This window comes from Acanthisitta chloris, unplaced genomic scaffold (genome assembly GCF_000695815.1).
Source record: "Acanthisitta chloris isolate BGI_N310 unplaced genomic scaffold, ASM69581v1 scaffold4686, whole genome shotgun sequence".
Taxonomy (NCBI): domain Eukaryota; kingdom Metazoa; phylum Chordata; class Aves; order Passeriformes; family Acanthisittidae; genus Acanthisitta; species Acanthisitta chloris.
This window is the reverse complement of record NW_008676369.1, coordinates 2812-24696: the sequence shown is the minus strand read 5'-3', so window position 1 is coordinate 24696 and position 21885 is coordinate 2812. Positions and strand designations below refer to the sequence as shown.

General features: G+C 51.1%; 1 protein-coding gene across 1 annotated transcript; it reads right to left on the bottom strand.

Annotated features, from left to right (window-relative positions):
- Nucleotides 1–8239: 8239 nt before the first annotated feature.
- TTC12 (tetratricopeptide repeat domain 12) lies at nt 8240–21884 on the bottom strand (the record flags this gene model as incomplete). Its single annotated transcript, XM_009076101.1, has 21 exons — nt 8240–8315; nt 8649–8874; nt 10088–10187; nt 10694–10795; nt 11509–11577; nt 11717–11818; nt 12062–12196; nt 13073–13136; nt 13287–13379; nt 14113–14281; nt 14708–14796; nt 15532–15601; nt 16148–16336; nt 16621–16681; nt 17081–17152; nt 17849–17908; nt 18402–18523; nt 18970–19047; nt 19639–19669; nt 20251–20399; nt 21869–21884. Coding segments are annotated over 21 exons (2073 nt in total), but the record flags the coding sequence as incomplete, so codon positions are not given.
- Between the last annotated feature and the right edge of the window lies 1 nt (nt 21885).

The window sequence follows — 21885 nt, the reverse complement described above, 5'->3', positions numbered from 1 at the left end:
TTCCCAGGGCATTTCATCACCTGAGCACTATCAAATGCTCTCACTGGCAAAACTGCATGTAGATGTTTTGGGGAGCTGAGGCAGAGCTCAGGTGGAAAACTAGGTCTGAAGACCAGTATCAATATCCAGAATGTGAAGAGACCCTTTACTTTGACTTTGTGTGATGTCAGTGCTGAATGCACCAAGTGTTTTAAAGCCACAGCACAGCCATGCAACTGAGGCCATGGAGCAATTTGGATCATGGAATGGTTTGGGTTGGAAGAGACATTGAAGATAAGCAGTTCTACCTCTGGGACACCTCCCACCAGCCCAGGTCGGTTGCTTTAAGTCCTTCCAACCTGGCCTGGAACACTCCCAGGGATGGAGCAGCCACAGCTTCTCTGGGCAACCTGTGCCAGTGTCTCACCACCCCTGAGCACCCTCTCTCACCCGCTGAGCACGGTGACATCTGACTGCAGCCCCCTCCTGTGCTGGGAGTCCCTCAGCAGGGCACTGGGCTCCGAGTCCAGCAGTGTCAGGACAGTCACCAAGCCTTCAGCTGCCTCGTCTGTCACCTCCTGTATCCTGCCCATCTCCTCAGCCTCCGTGGGTGAGTCAGTGCCTCCAACACCCAGCAGGGAACTGCCCTGGGCTGTCAGTGCCACCAGGCTCCCAGCAGAGTGGGCAGGGCTCTCTGAGCTGGGGAGGAACTGGACAAGGTCTCTGCCCAGAAGCCTCTCAGCATCACTGACAAGTCCTTTGTGGACACCAGCTGAGTCTTTAGTGACCTGACTGTTAGCAGAGCCAGCAAATGCTGCTGCTGTAGATGGTCCAGCAGCAGGCAGGGCAGTGCCAGGGATGGAATGACCACTCTCCTGCTCAGTGGGATCCTCCAGGGACAGCTCCACAGGGTGTGATGCCTGAGCTGAAGCAGCCACAGGTGCCTGAGTGGGCAGAGGGCTGGTGGGGGCTGCACCTCCTTTCACTTCACCCTTCCCCACTGATGCCAAACCCACAGCTGATGTGTTCCCTCTGGCAGTTGTGGGCAGCACCTTGCTTGGGTCAGTCTGGAAAGTTGATGTTGGCAGGTGAAACACTTGTTTGCTTGTAGGAGAAGTGGTGATATCATCAGCCTTAGCTGCAGAGGGAGAAGTCACTGCTGGAGCAGCCTGGGACGTGCTCTGTGTCACTTTGGGCTGTCTAGGGGCAGTAGCAGATCCTGCAGGCACAGATGGTTGTACAGGAGTGAAGACCAGTTTATTCCCAAGAGATACTGTGGGGATTGTGTCCATGGCTGACAGAGTCATGCTTGTTCCCAAGAATTTACCAGTTCCTGCTCTCGTGCTGGTTTCACTTGGCTTTGTGTGTTCTTCCACGTTGGCCTGTGAGGAGAGTTTGGCAGGAGCTCGGTGTGTTTGGTCCTGGTTCAGGGCTGACAGCAGGGGAACATGTGCAGCTGAAGGGGAATGTGGGTGTGCAGGAGAGCTGGGATACATCCCTGGATGGGTCTCTGCAGCCAGGAGCTTTCCAGAACCTGTTGGTTTCACTGGGACCTCTGTGGAAAACAGAGTCTGCACTGGAGGTGCTGTTGGTGTCTCTGTCCTCAGAAAGGGCTTAGGCACAACAGGAGTGAACCCTAAACTCTGGGGGAGCTCAGGTTTCTCAGGAGTCCTGTGGGTTTGTGCTGCTGCAGGAGGCACTGGGACTCCTCCTGGATGAGTTGTGCTGCCTGCTGAGGAATGTCCATGCTCCTTCCCAGCTGGAAGTGCTGAGGAAGCTGGTGCTGTGCTGGGCACAGCTGGTGAGGGCAGAGACTCAGCACTTGGGAGCCTTTCCAGCGTGGTCTGCAGAGGTTTGGTGCCTGTGACCAGCCTCAGTGGGTGTCTCGTGGTTCTGGCTGGGTGTGAGGGCACAGGCTGTGTGCCCAGGGCAGGGGCTGAGCCCAGGGTGGTCCCTTGGCCGTGGGGAGCAGACTGCAGTGCTGGTTTCTCTCTGTGCTGCAGCTGCCCTGCAGGCTCTGTGCTGCTGAGCACAGGCTGGGCAGGCACTGCAGGGCCAGGGACATCCTCTGCTGGCAGCAATGGGGTTGCAGAAGAGGAATGTGCCTTTTCACTGGTGAAAAATACCTGGGGGGAAGCGTGGGGGCTCTGCTGTGTGGGCACCACTGGTGGTGGCACAGGGGAGGTGATAGGCTGTGCTAACATCCTGCTCAGGACAGGCAGATCAGTCCCTTTGGCCTCCTGGGAACAGGGAGCAGGGACCCCCCCAGACAGCCTGTGCAGGGTCTGCACTGTGCTGCTCCCCCTCTCCTGGGGGGCCAGCAAACCTCCTGCTGCTGAGCTGACAGCCTGGGATAAGCCTGGCACAGCTCTGGCACTAGGATGAGTTGGCTGAGGAGTCACTTTTGCCCTCTGTGTTGCTTGGTTGGACACAGTGGACAGAGCAGTTTCAGCCTTGCTAGTGGGGTGAGAGGAACTGGTTCTCACTGGGGTATCGTGGCTGCTCTCAGAGGTGCCCACACTCAGATCTTGCCTGGTTGTGACCAAAGGGGCAGTTCTGTGGTCACCTTCACCCTGAGAGGGCACCACCTGTGCCCCTGCTCTGTCAGTGGGCAGCAGGATGAACACAGGCTTCACCAGCACCAAGCTCGAAGGACTCAGGTGCTTTAAGTGTGCCAGGTCCAGCGCTGAAAAATTGGATGCTGCCAGGAGCTGCTGGATGGAAATCAGGCCCCCAACACTGGCATTTGGGAATTCTGGGGGTAGAGGGGACTCCTGCATGGGCTGCAGGCATATCATGCCATCAGCACTCTTAAACACAAAGGACAAGTAGGGTGCTGATGGCAGGGTGCTAAGGTGAGCACCTCCAGAGGTACTGAGGTTCCTGGGAGCTGCATCCAGTGACACTCTGAGCTGCTGCACCAGTGCTTGTGCCAGCTGTGCTGGGATCACCCCAGCAACACTGGGCACCACGGGATGAGGATGTGCTGTGGTTGGGCTGGACTGGCTTCCCTGTGCATGGGGTGAGGGCAAGCTTGGAGCAGAAGCTGCCAGGCTGCCAGGGGCAGAGCTGTGAAGGGCCATGGGCTGGTTCCTGCTGTCCTGTGCTCCAGAGGGGCTGGGGACTGGGCTGGGGACTGGGCTGGGGACTGGGCTGGGGACTGGGCTGGGGACTGGGCTGACTGGTGGAGTCACTGGTGGAGAATCAGTTGTACCTGTTTTCTTTCTCTTGGAGTCTTCCACCGTGCTCACCTGCAGCACCACAGGTGCAGCTTCCTGAGACACAGGGTGGGCAGAAGCCCCTTGAGCCCAAGACCCAGGGGGAGTAGATGTGGATGAAGCAGTTGGTGTGTGGAGTCCTCTCTCAGCAGGGGTGGGGATGGCCACTGGCTGCCACCCAGCCTGAGTAAGGAAGGATGTTCCTGGTGGCTGAGGCACTGCATGGAAAGAATCCCAAGGCTGCAGGTCTGCATTCCCAAAGGCAAACATGCCTGGAGAGGGTGCAGGTGTTGCTCCTCTTGGCTCTTGAGTAGTCTGGGTAAGTTTTACTGTGGGAACCCATGACTGGCTCAATGAGGAAAAATGAACAGAAGGCTGTGTGGTCTCAGGGGATCTGGAATTTCCAGGTTTACTTGTCACCCTCCCATGATCAGTATCTCTCTGCAGAGCTGGAACTGTGATTTCTTGAGAGCTCCTGTTGGTTTCCTGAGCAAGATGTTTGGTGCAGTTGAGGGTCCTGTACAAAGACAGGGGCTGCTGTTCAGCAGTTGTGCTAACAGGCCCTGGAGATGGAACTAATCCATCAGGAACTGGAGCTTCCATCAGTAACAGAGCAGTGTGCAGGTTGCCCTGTGGGAGTGTCTGGAGGGCAGGCAGCTGGCTTGGATGTCCAGAGCCATTTGTTGCAGCTGATGTTGAATTTCTGGATTTGCTGCTTGTTGTTTTTTGCTCCAAAGACCAAACAGGGGAGACTTGAGTGGCCCTGGCCTGTGCTGCCCTGGAATAGAGTGCCCCAGGGGCCCCTGGAGCTGCCTTTGGTGGGGCTGCAGGAGTTGTAACTTCAGCATCCAGACTCTGAGCCTTCTTCAGATAAACTGGTGTCAGAGCTGCTTTGCTGTCAGGCTGAGCTTGTGGCTTTGTGCCTTCTGGCCTTTGGCTGGTGGGAGCCACTGCTGTGGGTGCCCAGCCCAGCCCAGCACTGCCCAGAGAAACATTCATCCTGGTGGGCAGTGGAGATGCTGCCGTTGCTTTTCCTGGAGGATGAAAATGGACTGTTGAAGTCTGAAGAGATGTTTTATGCCTGGTCACCTCCACCCGCTTGACAGTTGAAAGGAAAGAGACGACAGTAAACTCGGGAGAGTCTTGGTGTGTCTCTCTGCTGGGGAAGGGCTGGGGCAGCCCAGCTGAGCTGCTGGCACTGGAACCAGCCTCAGGTATGTTGTCTGCTTCCCCTTGCAGTGACTTGTCTGGCTGTTCCAGAGCTGTGGATCCTTGTGTGGACACAGGGATGCTGAAGCTACTCCAGAGCTTGCTAGGAGGAGTGTGTCCATCCTGGAGTCTCAGAGCTGCTGCTGCTGCTGTGTGCAGTGGCTCAGGCTCCTGCAGGTTTGCAGCCAAGTCTCCAGGCAGCACAGCTGTTCTGGGAGCAGCTGTGTCTGTGTGAGCAGGGCTGGACTCGGCTGTGGTTTCGTTGGGGGGATCAGCTGCTGCACTCTGGAGATTGAAGGTCACCTCAGCTGAGTTATCCTGGGTGATGGGGAGCACTTGGCTGGGCACTGGGCTGCTCTGGGCTTCTCCAGGAAAGCTCAGGCCCAACATCTCCCTGACATCAGGTTCACTCCTGGAGGCACCTAAAGAACAGAAGAGAAGCCTTTGGCATATTCAGTTGCACAGGAACCTTCCCCAGCTCCAGCACTCTGCAGTGGGTGAGTTGAGCAGCCACTGCCTCTGCCCAAGGCCACAGGGGAGGGAGCACAGGCAGCTCTGGCACTGCCCTTCTCAAACCACCTCCCAGAAACCTAAGCCTCTGCTGGCTATGTGCAGCAGCTCAGGAAGGACCCAAAGCCTGAACCAGCCTGAGAGGAACCCTTTATGTGCACTGCACAGGGAGCTGAAGGTGCAGGAGTTGACCCTCAGGCTGCCCAGGGACAGCCTGGGAGCTCTTAACAGCAAAGCAAGACTAAGACATACCTGAGCTCACTCACCTGGCTCTGCTTTACCACTGTCCCTCCCTCAGTATCCCAATCCTGATCCACACAGTGTGATCAGCAGGACAAAGCTGATTTGTCTTGTGAAGTGACACAGAGCAGAGAGAGCACAGCAACTTCTCCACCTTTACCTCCTCAAACCACAAGCACTTTGGCACTCATAAAAGCAGCCCCATGGTTTGAAAGGTTATTCTTCCACCCACACATTTTACTTCTGTTGACATTCCCAAGTATCCTTTCCAAACCATGGACTGAAATGTTAACAGGCTTTCCTCCTCCAAAACTTGGAGCATCCTCCCTTAGGCTCCTGCCAGCAAACAGACAGATCTAACAGCTATGAAGTGATTATGTATTGAAGTCTTATGCATTTAAATCGTGGAGTTTGGCAAAGGCAAAGCAGAGTCCTTGGGAACTGGACTGTCTCTGAGCTCAGGTGAGCAGCCCAGGAAAAGTCCTGATTTGGAGCCACTAATGCTCCCACAACTGCAACCATTCACCCCAAATTCAGTGCACAGAGATAAGCTGTTCCTTCCCCTCAGAGCTGTCACCCACCTGAGGCTGATGAACACCCTAAGCATCATCCCTGGACCCGCTGGAAACAGTGGGAAAGAGGCAGGAAAGCAACAAGTGAGAGCAGAACAAAACACAGCACTCACCACAGAGATCCAACAGTCCAGCTGCAATCAGGATGAGGATGGGGAACTTTTCCTGCATCTCGTGGAGCAGCTCCTGAGTCATCCCAACACCCCAGATCCCTCCAGGAAGCAGCTGGCTGAGCAGTCACTGCTGCCTCCAGCAGTGCTGGGTGTGCTGCAGGGAGAGGATTGGGTTACTTTATAAGAGCTTAGGCCAGACAGCAACCAATAACCTGTTCCAAAAACCCTGCACCAATTGGAATCAATTGATTTTTAACAAAAGAAGAGTGTTCATGTGTGGTTTCCATCCAAAGATGGCAAAGGGGATGCCAAACATGAGAGGCTGCTTGGACAAGGCAGTTCTAGCCCTGAGCAAAGAGAAAAACGTTACCTGGAGTGCTGTGTGAAGGGTGTGAGGTCCTTGGATGCATTCAGAGGAGCACAAGAGCTGGAAGGCATCTCCTGTGAGGCTCAGGGCTCTGGGTTTGTCCAGTCTGGAGAACAGGAGGCTGAGGGGTGACCTCCTGGCTCTCTGCAGCTTCCTGAGGAGGACGTGGAGAGGGAGGTGCTGAGCTCTTCTCCCTGGGATCTGCTGCCAGGACATGTGGGAATGTCTCAAAGCTGCATCAGGGGAGGTTCAGACTGGATGTGAGGCAAGAGGGTGCTCAGACACAGAACAGCCTTCCTGGACAGGTGGTAGATGCCCCAAGCCTGGCAGTGTTGAAGGGACACTTGGACAATGCCATTAGCAACAGGTTTTCACCTTTGTTTTGCCCTGATTCTATTTCTGATTTCTATTCTATTTCTACCTTCTACCCAAAAAGGGTTAGAAGGTTTGGCCAGTTTGTGCCAATGCAAATGCAACAGGGACCAGTCTGGATCCCACATGGAGACACTTCACTGCAGACTCCACTCATGTAAGTGTTTGGCTCTGAGACCCCAAAAGAGATGGAGATTCTCTCCCTGTGATCCTCCAGGCAGGGCTGGACCCCAGAGAGAGGTGTCAAGCTGCTGGATCCTTTCTTCCCCAGCCCTACAGGCATTGGCAAAGTGTGTTCTTAATCCAAGAGAAAAGCCACCAGAGAAAAGCCACCAGACATCAAGGAGAAGCAGTGACAGTGCAGCAGCCAAGCCCACCTGGCTCACAGCAGCCTGACCTGACACTTAGTGAGAGGAATGAGAACCACAGGGAGAGAACAAGCACAGAATTTCAACTTGCATAGGAAGGAGAATCTTCCAAAGGAGGGAGCAGAGGCTTTCCAGGCAGAGCCACAGCTACAGCCTTTTACCTTCAGCCACAGCCCCCAGAGTCCTGGTGAATACTCCCTGGGAGCAGTGAGGAGCACATAGCTCTCAGCACACACTGTGAGCCAAGGTGCTGCAGACAGGCTGAGGCACAGGACACCACCCCCAGCCCTGGGGACTGCAGGGCCAAGGCAGATAAGCAGCACAAAGACAGCTCAGAACAGCACTGCAGGACACACTGGGGAGGAGGCAATTGCTCTTGAGGGAAACAAACCTCTCTCCATCCTTCAGCAAACTGATCGAGTGGAGTCTGCAGATAAGACAGCAGAGCAGGTGCTGACAGATGTCATTTGCAGTCCCTGCTGTGTCACTCACCTCTGTGTGGGAACCAAGGACAGGTCACCAGAGCTTCTTCCCTCTCCAAGCAGAAGATTCCCTGCACACAGGGCCTGAACTGCAGGCACTGCCTCTACCCCCACCCAGCACCACTTGTCCCTGAGCTCACCACCCTCAGAGGTTTGGGGTTTGGCAGGTTCAGAGCTGACAAACAGCTTCTCTGGACTGAACCCTCCACACCACTCGTGCTGGATTTGTCTCACAGGGACTAGTTTAGTGGCAGGAACTTAAAACAACCCAAAGATTACCAAATTGAGATATCAGCTGTGAGGGCAGAAAAAACAGGTGTAAGAGAATCTCCTCCTTCTCAAGTGGGCAGATGATTCAGCTGTTGTTCTGAAGGGGAGAGGCTCTGCAATTTGTCAGGCAGAGAGCTGAAGGGACAGGACTGCACACCCAGCAAACACCCACAGCCTCAGGGAGGGAAGCTCAGAGCCATTTTCACACCGGACATGAGTGGCCTGTGCTGCTCCACACAAAGGGGATGTATTCCTTTGCCTCCTGTACTCAAAACCAGGGGGAAAAGAAACCATTTACAGGCATTGATCACATTGATGCCATTTATTAAAGCAAAGACAGCTCAGTGCAAACTGTTATAGTTTAGATAATAAACTAACTTCTTTCTCCTGGTACTGAGATTGTCTCAGTGCTTCTCTGGAGAGCCACAAACACTTCAACAAGGACTGGAAAGCTGATGTGCTCTGAGTCAGTTTTCTGAAAGCCAAGAATACACAACAGCAAGGGACAGAAGGGCAGAGTGGGAGCTCCTCTGGAGAGTTCAGTTGCTGTGCACGTGTTTCATGGAGGAGTTCAGGATGGCCAAGCCATTGAGCTGCCTCAGCTGCTGCATGTGCCTGAAAGACAACAGAAGGGTCTGGGGAATGGGGTGACTAACAATGGAAGCTTTCAGCTTTCCCTGCTGTGTCCCTGCCCAAACTGCCAAGGGTGTTTAGTGCTATAGTCAAAAATTCCTCTTCAAGCAGCAGGAGAAACAGAGTTTCAGTTTGATGTTCCCCACGAAGAGGAAAATGAATATTCTAAGTAATATTTCACAACTGCTCAGATAAATGGCATTTACATTTGCCCAGACTCACAAGATAAGGTGTTTCCCTTGTGTCTCTCTGGAGAGAGATGTACAGAAATTTGAGCTATCAGAGGATGCAGAACCAGAGTGTCGCTGCCCTTACCTCGGCTCGGAGACGCAGAGTTTCCCCAGAGCCACCGCCGCGTTCTCCTGAACTGGGGCCCCAGCAGCATCACCCCCAGCAAGTCTCAGCAGCAGCAGCACCACGTTGGACTTCAGCAAGGCTGTGGCTGCTCCAGGAATGGCAAGGCACTGGCTGAGGCAGAGAGCAGCATTCCCCACTGTCATTTCATCCTCTGACTCCAAGAGCTTGAGCAGCACAGCGAACCCTGAGAGGAGAGAGATGGATGAACCCAAGGGGCACTGATGCTCCTCCTGTCTTTACCCAAACCCCCAGGGACTGAGCACTGCTCTGTCTGGGGCATTTTTCTAGCAACCTTGGGGGAGCACAGGGAATTTCTTGGCAGCAGCAACAGCACAGGCCACAGGGGCTAGAAACACTTAGACAGAGCAATGTCGACATAAAACACAGCCAGAAAGTTTCCTTGAGGGTTACTTAAGTTTGCTTTGGTTTTTCTCCCAGGGCTCCTCTTCCAGATCACATCCCACCTGTCCTGCTGCACAGTGGCTGGGCCAGAAGCTGCTTGAAGTGGTCAGGAAATGCAAATTATAGCTTCATTCCAACATGGCAATGTTGGAATCAAAGTTGGCAAACAGAGGTGAAAGAGATGGGAAGTAGTGACTTCTCACCAGATGATTACCCAGAGTTTTGGTGCACAGAACAGAGTGAAGTGTTCTTGCTAATCTGAGGGAATGAAAGCTTTGTCTGCAGATGACAGTGAAACTAATATGGGCTGTACAAAGGGAAGATGATGCTCTGAGAGGCTTTTAATGAGTGGAAATCCTTAGGGTTCAGGTTGAACTGCATGAGCTGACAGATTCTTGACAGGTTCAACCACTTAGGCAAAATTTCAGTATTCTCTGTTGTAGCTACATTAGCATTAATTGCAGGTGGATTTTAAAGCAATCTGAGCAGTGTTATACCACATGACTGGAGCAAATATACCCAGAAGCACCCTAAGACACCTGCTCTGATATCATCCCTGTCTCCAGCTCCATTTTGGCTTAATACCAGGCCAAATATACACACAGATGACACCAGAAATAGCCTCAACCTCTGGCAATCAGATGTCTAACTGAAGTTTCTTATTCTAGCCACTCACTTCGTGAAACACAACCCAATTCAGCTACAGTTTCCACTTCTGACTCTGACAAAGCCTATCAAACTGTTCCACTAGAGCAGAGCACAGTTCCCCTGGCTCAGGCTCGTGCTCTGATGTGTCTGTTGCCATCCCCACACAGAGCCAAGGCTGGTCAAACACCATTTCAGGAGGGAAACCAGCACATGACCCACAGCACGTGGCTGAGCTCCTGCAGGAGTGAAACCCAGTGTTCAGTTCCTCTGGAGAGGGACAGGAAGGAGTTGGGTGACACAGATTGCATCTCTGAGTTCAGTCCCTAATTAGTGAAGGTGTCACTTACTTTTATCTGCCTTCACCAGCTCTTCCTGAGCGTGTCTGTTGCCTCTGGTGCAGATGCAGAGGGTCTTTATGCCATACCTGGCTGTGAGCTGTCCTCCAGCCTAATTGGAATAAAGCCCTCATTAACACACAGCTCTCAGGGGTACAGAACACCTCGGGCACCACAGAGATACTCAGGTACTCCTAAACCCAAATCCCAAACTGTGACCTTCACAGAGTACATATGTCAAGATGAACACAGGCTGAGAGTGACAAACTCATCTATTTCCTGCAGTGATGGCCACACAGAACTCCCTGAACGTCTGGAGCCCAATTAGTTCCAAACCATCACCTCCTCTCTGCTGGCTGCAGACAGGAGCCAAGCTGAGAGCCACAGACCTTCTCCAGCTTAACCTGCTACCTGCACCACAATAAACCTGAAAATGCACACCAGGTGGACACACAGACAGGCAGCAAAGCATTCCAGCCCCAGCCTGGCTGAGAATTACCCCTGGGAGCACCATGGCAGTGGATAACTTGGGTGCAGACACAGCCTCTCTCTCCCATTTCTCTATTTCTGGTCTGCTGAAGGGCCAAAACAAGCAGAAATAAAGAGAGTTTGACTCACCTTGAGGAATTTGATCATTTTCTTCACCACTCCTCCTTCCACTGCTTCTCCCACAGCCGAGGAGGACACCAGCAGGACACGGCTCAGCACCCCAATGGCTCTCTGGGGTGGGAAACACAGGGACAGAGGCAGAAGGGAATGGTTCTTTGTCCAGCTTTCAAATGATCTTGTTTTGCAGAACAAACCCCAAAGTATTTAAAAGGAATCTAACAAAGAACAGCCTTAGGTCATGGCTTTTGCACTGCTCACTGGGCACTGAACTCAGCAGAGCTTCCAGAGACTCAGTGTGGAGAGATGAGGCCAAACTGAGACCTGACAACTCCCTGGATGTCTATTGAACCAAATTCCCAGCAGGACCAGCCCAGCACTGCTGGCACTGAGTGAAGTGGAACAGCTCAGAGCAGCTCCTGTGAGCTCAGAGAAGGGACTGAGCCCACATCACTGGCCTCGAGGAGCTGCTCCCTGTGGAGTTCCCAGGACTGCAGTGTCCAGGTGTAATCCACACACAGGAATGGCAAAAACAAACAGCTGCTGAACACCCACATGGGGTTTGCTCCTTTGCTTCTAGATTGATCTCTTTAAAAGAGTTTTGTACTGAAAACCCTCCTAGGGATGAAATGATTTGCAAGAGCTTCTGCTAAGCAGATTTCAAGAGAACACTGAAAACCTCTTGCATCAAACCATATAGAAACTGAGTAATAGAAGTGGAATTAGGAAAGCCTCAGGCTTCCAAGCCTCCTGTATAGACTTCACAGGGCAGAAATTTGCTCTGAAGTGTTAAGGCCAGCTAAGACAACCTGTAGTTGTGGACTTACTGTCACAATCCTTCCCTCCTGCTGGCTGAGCAGGGCCAGGCACCTGGCAGTGATGGGCACAGCAAAGTCCTGGAACAGCAGGGTGAGAAACCCAGGAGGAAAACATTTTGTCATTTTTTTTTACTTTTTAGCTTACTTAAACTGTTAACTTCCCTTAATAACCACCTCAAATACCAACATATTGAGTTAATTCACAGATCTTGTCTACCTGGATGACCCCATTGGATTCTAGCAGCAAGTTCATCATCAGGCCCAGCACTGCAAACACACACTCCTGGTAGCTGGGGGTGCTGACTTGGAGACTTCCATCCTGTGTGCAAAGGAGAGAAGGAGATCAGTCACTTCAGGGGTTCAGAGAGGCATTTCCTCAGTCTTCTGTGGAAGTCTTCCATGAACACAGGAGGAGGATGAAGTCCTGTGAGAACCACAACTCCTGTGAACGATGAGCCACTCTGAGACTTTCACCCAACCCCTGGCTGGAAGGATCTCAGCCAAGGGTTAGAGCTGTGAGGGGAGGCAGAAAACACACATTTCCCAGGAGATGTGCCTTTACCAGCAGCTCCAGGCAGGATTGCCAGCACTCTCTGCTCCCAGCCAGCTGCCCCCGAGCTGCTGCACCCACACACAGGTTGCCCATGAGGCCAATGGCACAGGCCAGGGCTGGTTGGTTCACCTGCCTGGCACAGACCTGGGGACAGAGAGGAAATCAGAACTAATGACCAGGAAACAATAAACACATGTTCCCATTCCCTGGGAAATGAGACTCCAGAATCTCTCTCAGCTCTGTTAGATCCCAACTGCCCAAAGTCTGCACGTGACCCTCATTCTCACATTGAATCTCCTGGTGATGCTTGGGGGAAAGTGCTGACAGGATTCTGTGTCCCCTAACCTCAAGATTGGATGCTGAACTGTGGATATTTTCTACTGGCACTTCCTTAGGGCACAGAACAGAAGCTGCTGCAGCTCTAATTCCAGTAAGCGATGCCCAAAAGCAAAGAGCAACAAGCAATGTAAGAGTGATGTGGTCATTGCCTTGGTGCTCGTTTGGAGAAGCATTTTACTTCCCAGCTGCACCTGCCATTCTGCACAGAACCAACCTTCCCTTTCCTCTTCAACATCCTGCAGGTCTGCAGCTCAGGAAGTGATACCCAGGAAAGGGATCTGAACCACTAAACACCTTTACCTTGGGGTCTGATGTCATCTCTTCCCCCTGATTGCTCAGGTTGGAAAGAAAAAGTCACTATCCAAGACACAACCAGTTGGTGACAGTGGATTAAAGTCACACAGAGCTGAAGGTGCAATCCTGGCCTGACACATTACCTGTGGGACCTGCAACCAAGGCCAGAGCTTTCCCTGGATATTACACTGGGGATGTGTAGAGCCCGAGCAGGAAGCACCAAGAACATTTTCCTGAGGGAAGTGTAGGACAAAAGTGGATTTCTTACACCCACAGCCCTAGAGACACAGTCAGGGCTGTAGTTGTACCCCAGGAGCAAGTGGCAGAGCAGCCACAGCACGTGGCACACACAGGCAAACCAGAAACAGAGAAACAGATGTTTCATACCAGCAGTTGGGTGAACAAGGGGAGAACATCTGTGGAAAGCATGACCTGACACTGAGCTCTGAACCTGTTGGGGATAAAGGAACACTCCAAGCTTTAGAGAAGAAGCACAGGTAAAGGCAACACAAGGCAAACATCAGCCAGAGCCTCTGGCACTGGCTCACTCAGCACATTTCCCAGCACAGCTCTGGCAAAGTGAAGGAAGAAAGGGAAGTACCTTTGCTCTGCCATTAGATCAGACAGAATGCTCATGGCCCTGCTGGCCCTGGTGTCAGTGCTCCTGACAAACATCAGCAAGAGCTGCAGCCATCTGCTAAAGAAACCCCCAAAAACCACTGTCAGCTTTGGTTTACTTCTTAAAGATCAAAATTCTGGGTTTTTTTCAGCTCCTGATGTTTCAACCCACAGTCATTATCTGCCTCTTTTAAGCATCCTCTCAGATGTGGCTCATTTCCCTACCCTCTCCTCCCAAGGAGAAATGTCCCTGGATTAATGTTGTATAGAACAGAGTGAAGTGTGTGTGACTGGTGAAGAATCTTTGCTGTTCACCCATTAGCACCTCCAACCACGTAGTGCAAACCAGTAAATTGAAATTCCTCCTCTGGTTAACTCCAGAAGGAAACAGCAGCATAATGGGCTAAAGGCAATAGACTGGTGTTCCTTTCTGCACTCAGTGAGTCACAGCAACATTAAAGAACTATAAATACCAATTCTGAAATGAGGAGAGACTCTCAGCTGGAAACCACGAGCCATTAGAGACACAGAGAGCTCCTGGGTGAGAGCTAGGCAGGGACACACCTGTTTCAAGGAGGTAACTGTGCCTCAAAACTACAGCAGCTCCCTCAGGAATGAGCCTTTCCTGCTTAGTTCCACAGCCTCTTTAGATACAGAGTCTGCTACACACCTAACCTTTAATTTGGCTTGGCTAGGCTTGTCCCAAAAGGAGAGAGAACTCACTGTGTCCCTTCAGAGGTCTCACCTCGGTGCTGATGCAGGGAGATGTGACCAGATGTGATGTTCAGGACACTCTGAGGTGCACTTACCTGCTTAGGTCCTGGTCCCTGAGCAGCATCCTCCTGCCACTCTCATTCTCTGAGCACAGAGCAATCAGTGCCAGTGTCTCCCTCTGGATCTCCAGTGTCCCAGAGGAAAGCAGCTCTGGCAGCTGAGCACTCACAGCAGGCTCAGTCAGCAGAAGATGTTGGTTTACCTCTGGGAAAGAAAGAGAAGATCTCAAAGTCACACACAGCACAACCCTCACCATTCTTACTTTGTTTGCAGTATGAACATTTTCATAGCATCACAGCAAGTTCAGGGGTTGGAATGGATTTTAGAGATCCTCTAGTCCCTGGGCAGGGACACCTCCCACCAGAGCAGGTTGCTCAAGGCTTTATCCAGCCTGGAGTGAACACTGCCAGGGTTGGGCACTGCCTGGAAATTTCATCTCAGGATGCACAAAGCTGCCAGGACTGTGGCTGCTGCTCAGGGTGTACCCAACACCTGCATTTGACCTGTAAAACCTGGTTTACAGTCAGTCTGGACCTGGGAAAGTGATGTCCATGCCAAGCCACAGTCTGAGCCACTACTGTGGCCACTTTCACTGTACATTAGGTGATGAAAGCTGAGTCAGAGCTTTACCATTCCCAGCACACACAGCTTGCCACAGGAGCAGGAGAGCCACAGACAGCTCCACTTCAGCACTGCTCTTCCTCTCTGCACAGAAGGCCCTGAATCAGAAATGTCAGGCTGTAACCAGAGCCAAGGACACATCAAACCATTTGCTCTTTGCACAGGGGAATCAGCAAAGCCCCAGAGAGATGAGGATCTGCCACAGGACTCACCAGCTCTAACCACTCACTGCTCAGCAGTTTTGGGGCTCTCAGATTTATTTCCCAGAGGATCTCCCAGCTCAGCCCTCCCCTCACCACACACAGGTGATAACTCTACTTATCACAGGTAAAAACTGTGCAAATTTGGAAGTGTTTCATCTCTCGGGTCTATTCACAGCCAAAACCCTAAAGAAGTCTGTGTCTGTCCCCAGGGACACTCTGCCTTGGCCACAGTTTCAGTCTCACAGGTTACACTCAGAGCTGTAAGCCCAAATATTTCCTGCTGGCAATTCACAGCACAGAATCCAACCAGCTGCACTTGCAGCAACCAAGTGCTTTCAGATGCTCTTTGCTATGGAGGCTTTTCACAAAGCTGCTCTCCCCAGGAGAGACAGAGTAACTGTCCAGCACAGGAGGCAGGAGCAGAAATGAACTCACTCTCCTGCCTGCAGCTGAGAGCACTGTCTGTGGAGAGTCAGATGGAAGTCACTGCACCCAGACACTAAAATCTGTTATTCCATTCCCTCTTGATCAGTTCATCTGCATGTCAAGAGCTGATTGTGTTTCCTGCAAACAATCTTTCCTTTCCTGATGCTGTGACCCCTTCCCTGTTCCCCTCTGCAAAGCTCTTACCTCCTGACAGCCTCGTTGGCTTGGAGCACACTGAAGCCTTTGTTGATCCTGAATAATGTTTGCTCAGTGCCTGAAACATTCAGAGACAAACAATAGCTCTGAGATCCTCCTGCCTGAGGCAGCACAGCCAGGGCAGAGTCCTGCCCTCGGTGACAGTGCTAACTGAAAAGGTCACTGCACCAACAGCTCTGGGGAAAGAGCATTGAAAGGGGGAAAACTCCATGAAGTTGAAGCAGGAGCAGTTTTGAGGCTGAGGACAACTCTAACTTGTGCCTGGTGCTGTGAACAACAAGTGACCTCAAGTTAAAGAGCTTTCAGGAAGGCTGAAACACTAAGCTTTGCAAACCAACATGTTGTAATAGAGAATTACAAATGCTTCCAAACCAACAGCTGTGAAGAGACTCAAATCCCTAAGAATCCTCAACAGCTCAGCTACAACATCAGCCTTAGCCCTGTAACATGATGTAAGTATCTAGTGGCCACATGGAGACACCAAACTGAGCCAATTTTACGCTTTACATACAGGAATGGTTATTCTGCTCCTTTAAAACTGCTCCCTGTGCTCATCTGCTTGGCTCCAACTCCCACACCAACCACCTCTGCAGCAAACACTCACAATCCTGCACGAGTCCTGCCAGGAGCCTGAGGCCTCCTGTGTAGCAGAGGATCTCCTGCCCAGGTGTGCCAAGGCTCTGCAGCAGCTCCTGGATGGACAGAGCAGCAGCACTGCCACCCTGAGCCTCCTTCATTGCTCTCTCCTCATCCTTCAGCCTCTTCTCCTCCAGGTTTACCTCGTTCATACAACCTTGGAAATCAGAAGAAAATGGAGCAAGGCAGGGAAATGGTTTGAGATGGTCAAGTGCCAGGTGAAAATGAAGGTGAGTCCCTGACAGAGAGCACAACCTGCTGCACTCAGCTGGACACAACAACCCACAGCTCTGCTGAGCCAACCAGGGCTGAGAGAAACAGCCAGAAACAGCAGCTGCCTGCAGAGACCCACAAAGCTCTGAGAAGCAGAGCAGTGCTTTCTGTTCAGGTCCAGTTCATCAGAAATTGAGGGGTAACAGTGCAGAAATAACTATTTCTTACATTTAAATAGGTTTTCCTTCTGAGGATCAATCTGCAGCATCTTCTCATAACACTGCCTGGACTTGAGAGAGGAAAGAAACAGATTCAATTTGAGAGAAAAATGGGAAGATGGTAAAAATGATCTCCTGGTCAGAGTCATCCTGTTTAACCTCCAAAGATTTTGGGCCACAGGACTTAGTAGCTGTGAAAAAGGAGCTGCATAGACAGACAGAAGCCAAAACTTTCATAATCAAAGCATAAGTTGTCTATGATTCTCCATCCCTATATCTGCCATTTCAAACTAACAGGAAAACTTCCAGTACACCCCAGGAATGTCCCAGTAGGGACAAAAAAATCAGCATTCCAGTGAGAAAACAGACCATGAGGAACAGCATTAACCTCCTCCCTCTCACCCCCAGCATCACAGCAGCAGCAGCAGAGCAGAAGATGCTCCCATGGCCACAAGGCTCAGCCAGCTCACCTCAGAGTAGTGCTGCAGTGCCAGGTGAGCCTTCCCCAGCAGGAAAAAAGCCTTACTGCACCTCTCACTGCACTGTGGTAGAGCAGAAATGCTTCGTTAGGTGTTTGGACATTTTAAGACTTTTAATATTCCTTTCCAGCCTTCTGGTGAAGAGTGAGAGCTGCCCAGAAGAACTGCAGGCAAAGAACAGGATATTCTCACCCTCTGCTAGAGGTGCCTAAGGTTTCTATGCTGAAATTTTCCCTCCAAGGACCAACATTTGTTCCCTGGACAAGGGCCACAGGCTTAGGAGTGGCTGAAGGTGGAAAGCAGTTCCCATTAAGTGATATTTCTCAGCTCACTTGTGTGTCAAAAACTTTGATTCCTCCATAAGGTGCTGCCAGTATCACCGCTGATCTGCTCACTGTGTCTCCCTGCACTGACAGATCACAACTGGATTTGGACTCAGCTCTTTGGCATTCCATATCACCTTTACCTTCTGTGAGCTTCCAGAGTCCTTTTTCCCTTTTCAGAGGGATGAGCAAAACCCTCCGTGCCAACGTGAGCAGTGACTAGCTCATTATTACTTACACCAATTAATTAAAAGCTCTTCAGAGCTGGAAAAGCCTCTGCACACAGGTAGCACTGAAATCTTGTTGTCTGCTGTTCAGATTAAGTCAGGGTCAAGGCATCTGTGCACCTTCCCTCATTTCCATTAGCCATTTGTCTCCACACCATCAGTTCCACACAAATTTGCCATCCAGGAGCACTTGGTAACTCTGAAATTACCTTTAATGCCCATTCACAGTCCCCAATGGCTTTTTCATACTCCTGCAGCTTCAGGTAGGCCTGAAATACACCCCAGAAAAAGTCCAGGCAGAGGAATTAGAAGCCTTCAAACAACTGCTGCTAATTATTGCACAAACACAGCTAATTGGAGAGGATAAAATGAGAGTGCTGATTTCCCTGGGCATTGATTTGCAGAGTAATTTCCAGCTGTTCCCTAACTTGCTTTGCCTCTCCTTGGAGTTTGTCATTCGGAGGAAATTTAAGGAAACAAAATTCAGCACACACCTAAGGATTTTCCAAGGCAAATAGAGGAGCAAATGTGCCATTCTACTCTTATGTAAGTGATGCCTAAAGAGAATTAATGAAAAATTCAGTGTGTGGCAATAAAACTATGAATTAGCATGATTTTCCCTCACTAACTCTGGAGGGGCAGAGGTGCCACAGCCAAAGGGGAGGAGACATGACCATTCCCTCGGGAAGGAATCACCACACAGATGACAGAATGATCCCTCTGGGCTCTGTCCTGGCACAGGCAGCTCATCCCCCCACTGACCTGTGCCCTGTTTGTGTACAGCTCCTGCTTGTCCTTCTGTTTCTCCAGCCCCTCTGAGTACCTCTGGATGGCCAAGGCATAGTCTCCTCTCCTGAAGGCATCATTCCCCTCCTCCTTCAGAGCTGTGAAACCACAAACACTGAAAACATTTGCCTCTCATGTCCCCAATGGCACCTGAGCAAACAGAACCCACACCTTCCCACTGGAACAGCCACCAGAACTCCAGCCCAGCCCCACCAGGCATTGCCTGAAGGGGCTCTGAGCTCTCAGTGCACACATTCCCCTTTCAGACAGTACTTGTCTGCCCAGCCCAGCTCTGAAACACCCAAACTCCCTCCCTCCATCCCACAGCCTGACAAAAAAAGGGATAACGTGGAGAACAACAGGTTGAACAACAACTCTGTGAAGTCTCTAACCTGTGACAACAGCAAATCAATGCTGGGGCCACAACCACTGGGCTCAGAGAGCCAAAGCACCATCCCAGGGCACCTCAACAGCTTCCTCAAGCACCACAGCTCCTGCCAAGCTGGTTCTGAAGGCATCAGCTAGGAATGTTTGGAGCAATTACCATTTGCCAAGTGTTCATTCCTCCTCCTGCGTTCAGCTCGTTCCTTGGCATCCTTTTCCAGCACTGCCAGGAAGTTTTCTGCCAGTCAGGAGGGTTGGGGGCATTTTAGTGAGGGGGAAAACAGAGCAAACTTCATTAAAATCAACCTACAGATGAGGAAAAAAGTAATTTCTGCAGTATTTGAGTCATTTCTTTATAAAAACAAATACTAAGGGGACATTTCCACAAGGCAAGGGGAATGTGGGTGAGAAGGTATCACAGAGAATGATGGTGCCACACTCAGGGCATTAACTCTTCAAAGGAACATTAACTCTTCAGCTGAGGTCAGAACACAACAGCTGCACCATCAGGCTCCTACCTACACAAACATGGAATTTTTTATGGAGACAGTGATCAGGCATTGCAATGTGCTGCCCAGGGAGGTGGTGGATTCACCATCCCAGGAGGTTTTTAGGATGAGACTGGATGTGACACTTAGTCTAGTAACCACAGTAGGGTTGGACTTGATGATCTTGGAGGTATTTTCCAACCCAAGTGATTCTATGATTCTATGGTAGTGAGATCCTCCAGTGTGTTCCTAGGGCTGCCTGGATTTTGACCAAAGTCACCAGAAAAGTGAGTTTGGACTTGGGCAGGAGTGGGATTAGGTCCTGCAGAGCACTGTCCTACCTGCATCCACTGCCTCTGCCTTGGCTGTGTCCTGCAAAGAGAAACACACCTCAGAGGCCTCTTCACAGACACTTGGGTGAGCCAAAGCAGCCAAGGAAACTTGGTTGGGCTGTACAAGGCCACAGGGTGTCTGGAACATCACTGACACAGGGAACAGCAAACTGACACTCAGAGGAAGGTAAGGACTTAATAGTGTCTGACAATACTGGAAAGCTTCCATTTGTGTCTTCAATCCAAACCCTTCCTGCAGGAACCAAACCCTCCTGGAATTAACACACAGACTCATGTGTCTTCAGCTAGTTTTGCTCAAGTTCCTGAAGCACAGGTAAAAGCTACAAGTTATGGCACCTCAGTGCAGGGAAAAGCTATAAATTATTGCACTTCAGAGCATCCAACTTGGATACATCCCACAAAAATGCTCTGAGCTATCAGCAGGCTTGAGACAAAGACAACATGGCATAAAGTACCTCACAGTAAGGTAACCAGGGGAAAAACAAAGCCACATTCAGGCCATGGTTGCAAGGATTGTTTAAATTCATTCCCCTGACCAAGGAGTGAGAATTGGTGCTATTTAACAGGCCTAAGCTGCCCAGAGATGAAAAATCCCCTTACAGAAGGTTGTGTGTTGATGACTGTTCTGTTCACTGTAGCTTTCCTTATCTCCTTGCTGCTCCCCTGGTCATGGAGCCTCTTCTCTGTGTCAGCAATGGCCTTTTCTACAACAGCTGAGTCTGTGGAGTTCAGGCCTTGGAGTAAATTGGCTATAAGGAAGACAGAAAAAAAAAAAGACATATATACACAGATGATTTCAGTAATCCTGGAGGGACCAGGAGTTGAGATGGAATCTGCCTGTGAAGGCACTGCTGACCAGGATTACCTTCACCACAGCATCACACACTGGTTTGGGTTGGAAGGACCTTACAGCTCATCCAGTCTCCCGCCCTGCCCTGGGCAGGGACATCTCCCACCAGCCCAGGGTGCTCAGAGCCCCTTCCAGCCTGGCCTGGAACACCTCCCCAGACACTTCATAAACAGGAACATTAACAAACACAACTTGGTCTCATTCTCAAGAGATCACAGATCACACAGAAACGTGCAAAAGGAAGCAGCTCTCAGCATCTCACCATACCTGAGAGCACAGGGAGTCACCTGAGAGCAGAAGGAATCACCTGAGAGCACAAGGAATCACCTGAGAGCACAAGGAATCACCTGAGAGCACAAGGAATCACCTGAGAGCACAAGGAATCACCTGAGAGCACAAGGAATCACCTGAGAGCACAAGGAATCACCTGAGAGCACAAGGAATCACCTGAGCTCACAGGGAGTCACCTGAGAGCAGGAGGAATCACCTGAGAGCACAAGGAATCACCTGAGCTCACAGGGAGTCACCTGAGAGCAGGAGGAATCACCTGAGAGCACAAGGAATCACCTGAGCTCACAGGGAGTCACCTGAGAGCAGGAGGAATCACCTGAGAGCACAAGGAATCACCTGAGAGCACAAGGAATCACCTGAGAGCACAAGGAATCACCTGAGAGCACAAGGAATCACCTGAGAGCACAAGGAATCACCTGAGAGCACAAGGAATCACCTGAGAGCACAAGGAATCACCTGAGAGCACAAGGAATCACCTGAGAGCACAAGGAATCACCTGAGAGCACAAGGAATCACCTGAGAGCACAAGGAATCACCTGAGAGCACAAGGAATCACCTGAGAGCACAAGGAATCACCTGAGAGCACAAGGAATCACCTGAGAGCACAAGGAATCACCTGAGAGCACAAGGAATCACCTGAGAGCACAAGGAATCACCTGAGAGCACAAGGAATCACCTGAGAGCACAAGGAATCACCTGAGAGCACAAGGAATCACCTGAGAGCACAAGGAATCACCTGAGAGCACAAGGAATCACCTGAGAGCACAAGGAATCACCTGAGAGCACAAGGAATCACCTGAGAGCACAAGGAATCACCTGAGAGCACAAGGAATCACCTGAGAGCACAAGGAATCACCTGAGAGCACAAGGAATCACCTGAATCACCTGAGAGCAGAAGGAATCCCCTGATTCCATCGGGAGACACCTGGGCTCACCAGGACACTGTGCATAAACCAGATGGGATGAGGGATGGAAAATTCCTTCTTTTCCATTCATTTTCCACCTTCCTCCCACCCAAACTTCCCTTTTTCCTTCCTCCCAAGCCCCTGTCCCCTCCTACCCCCGCAGGACACTCACTGATGTCATCCACGCGG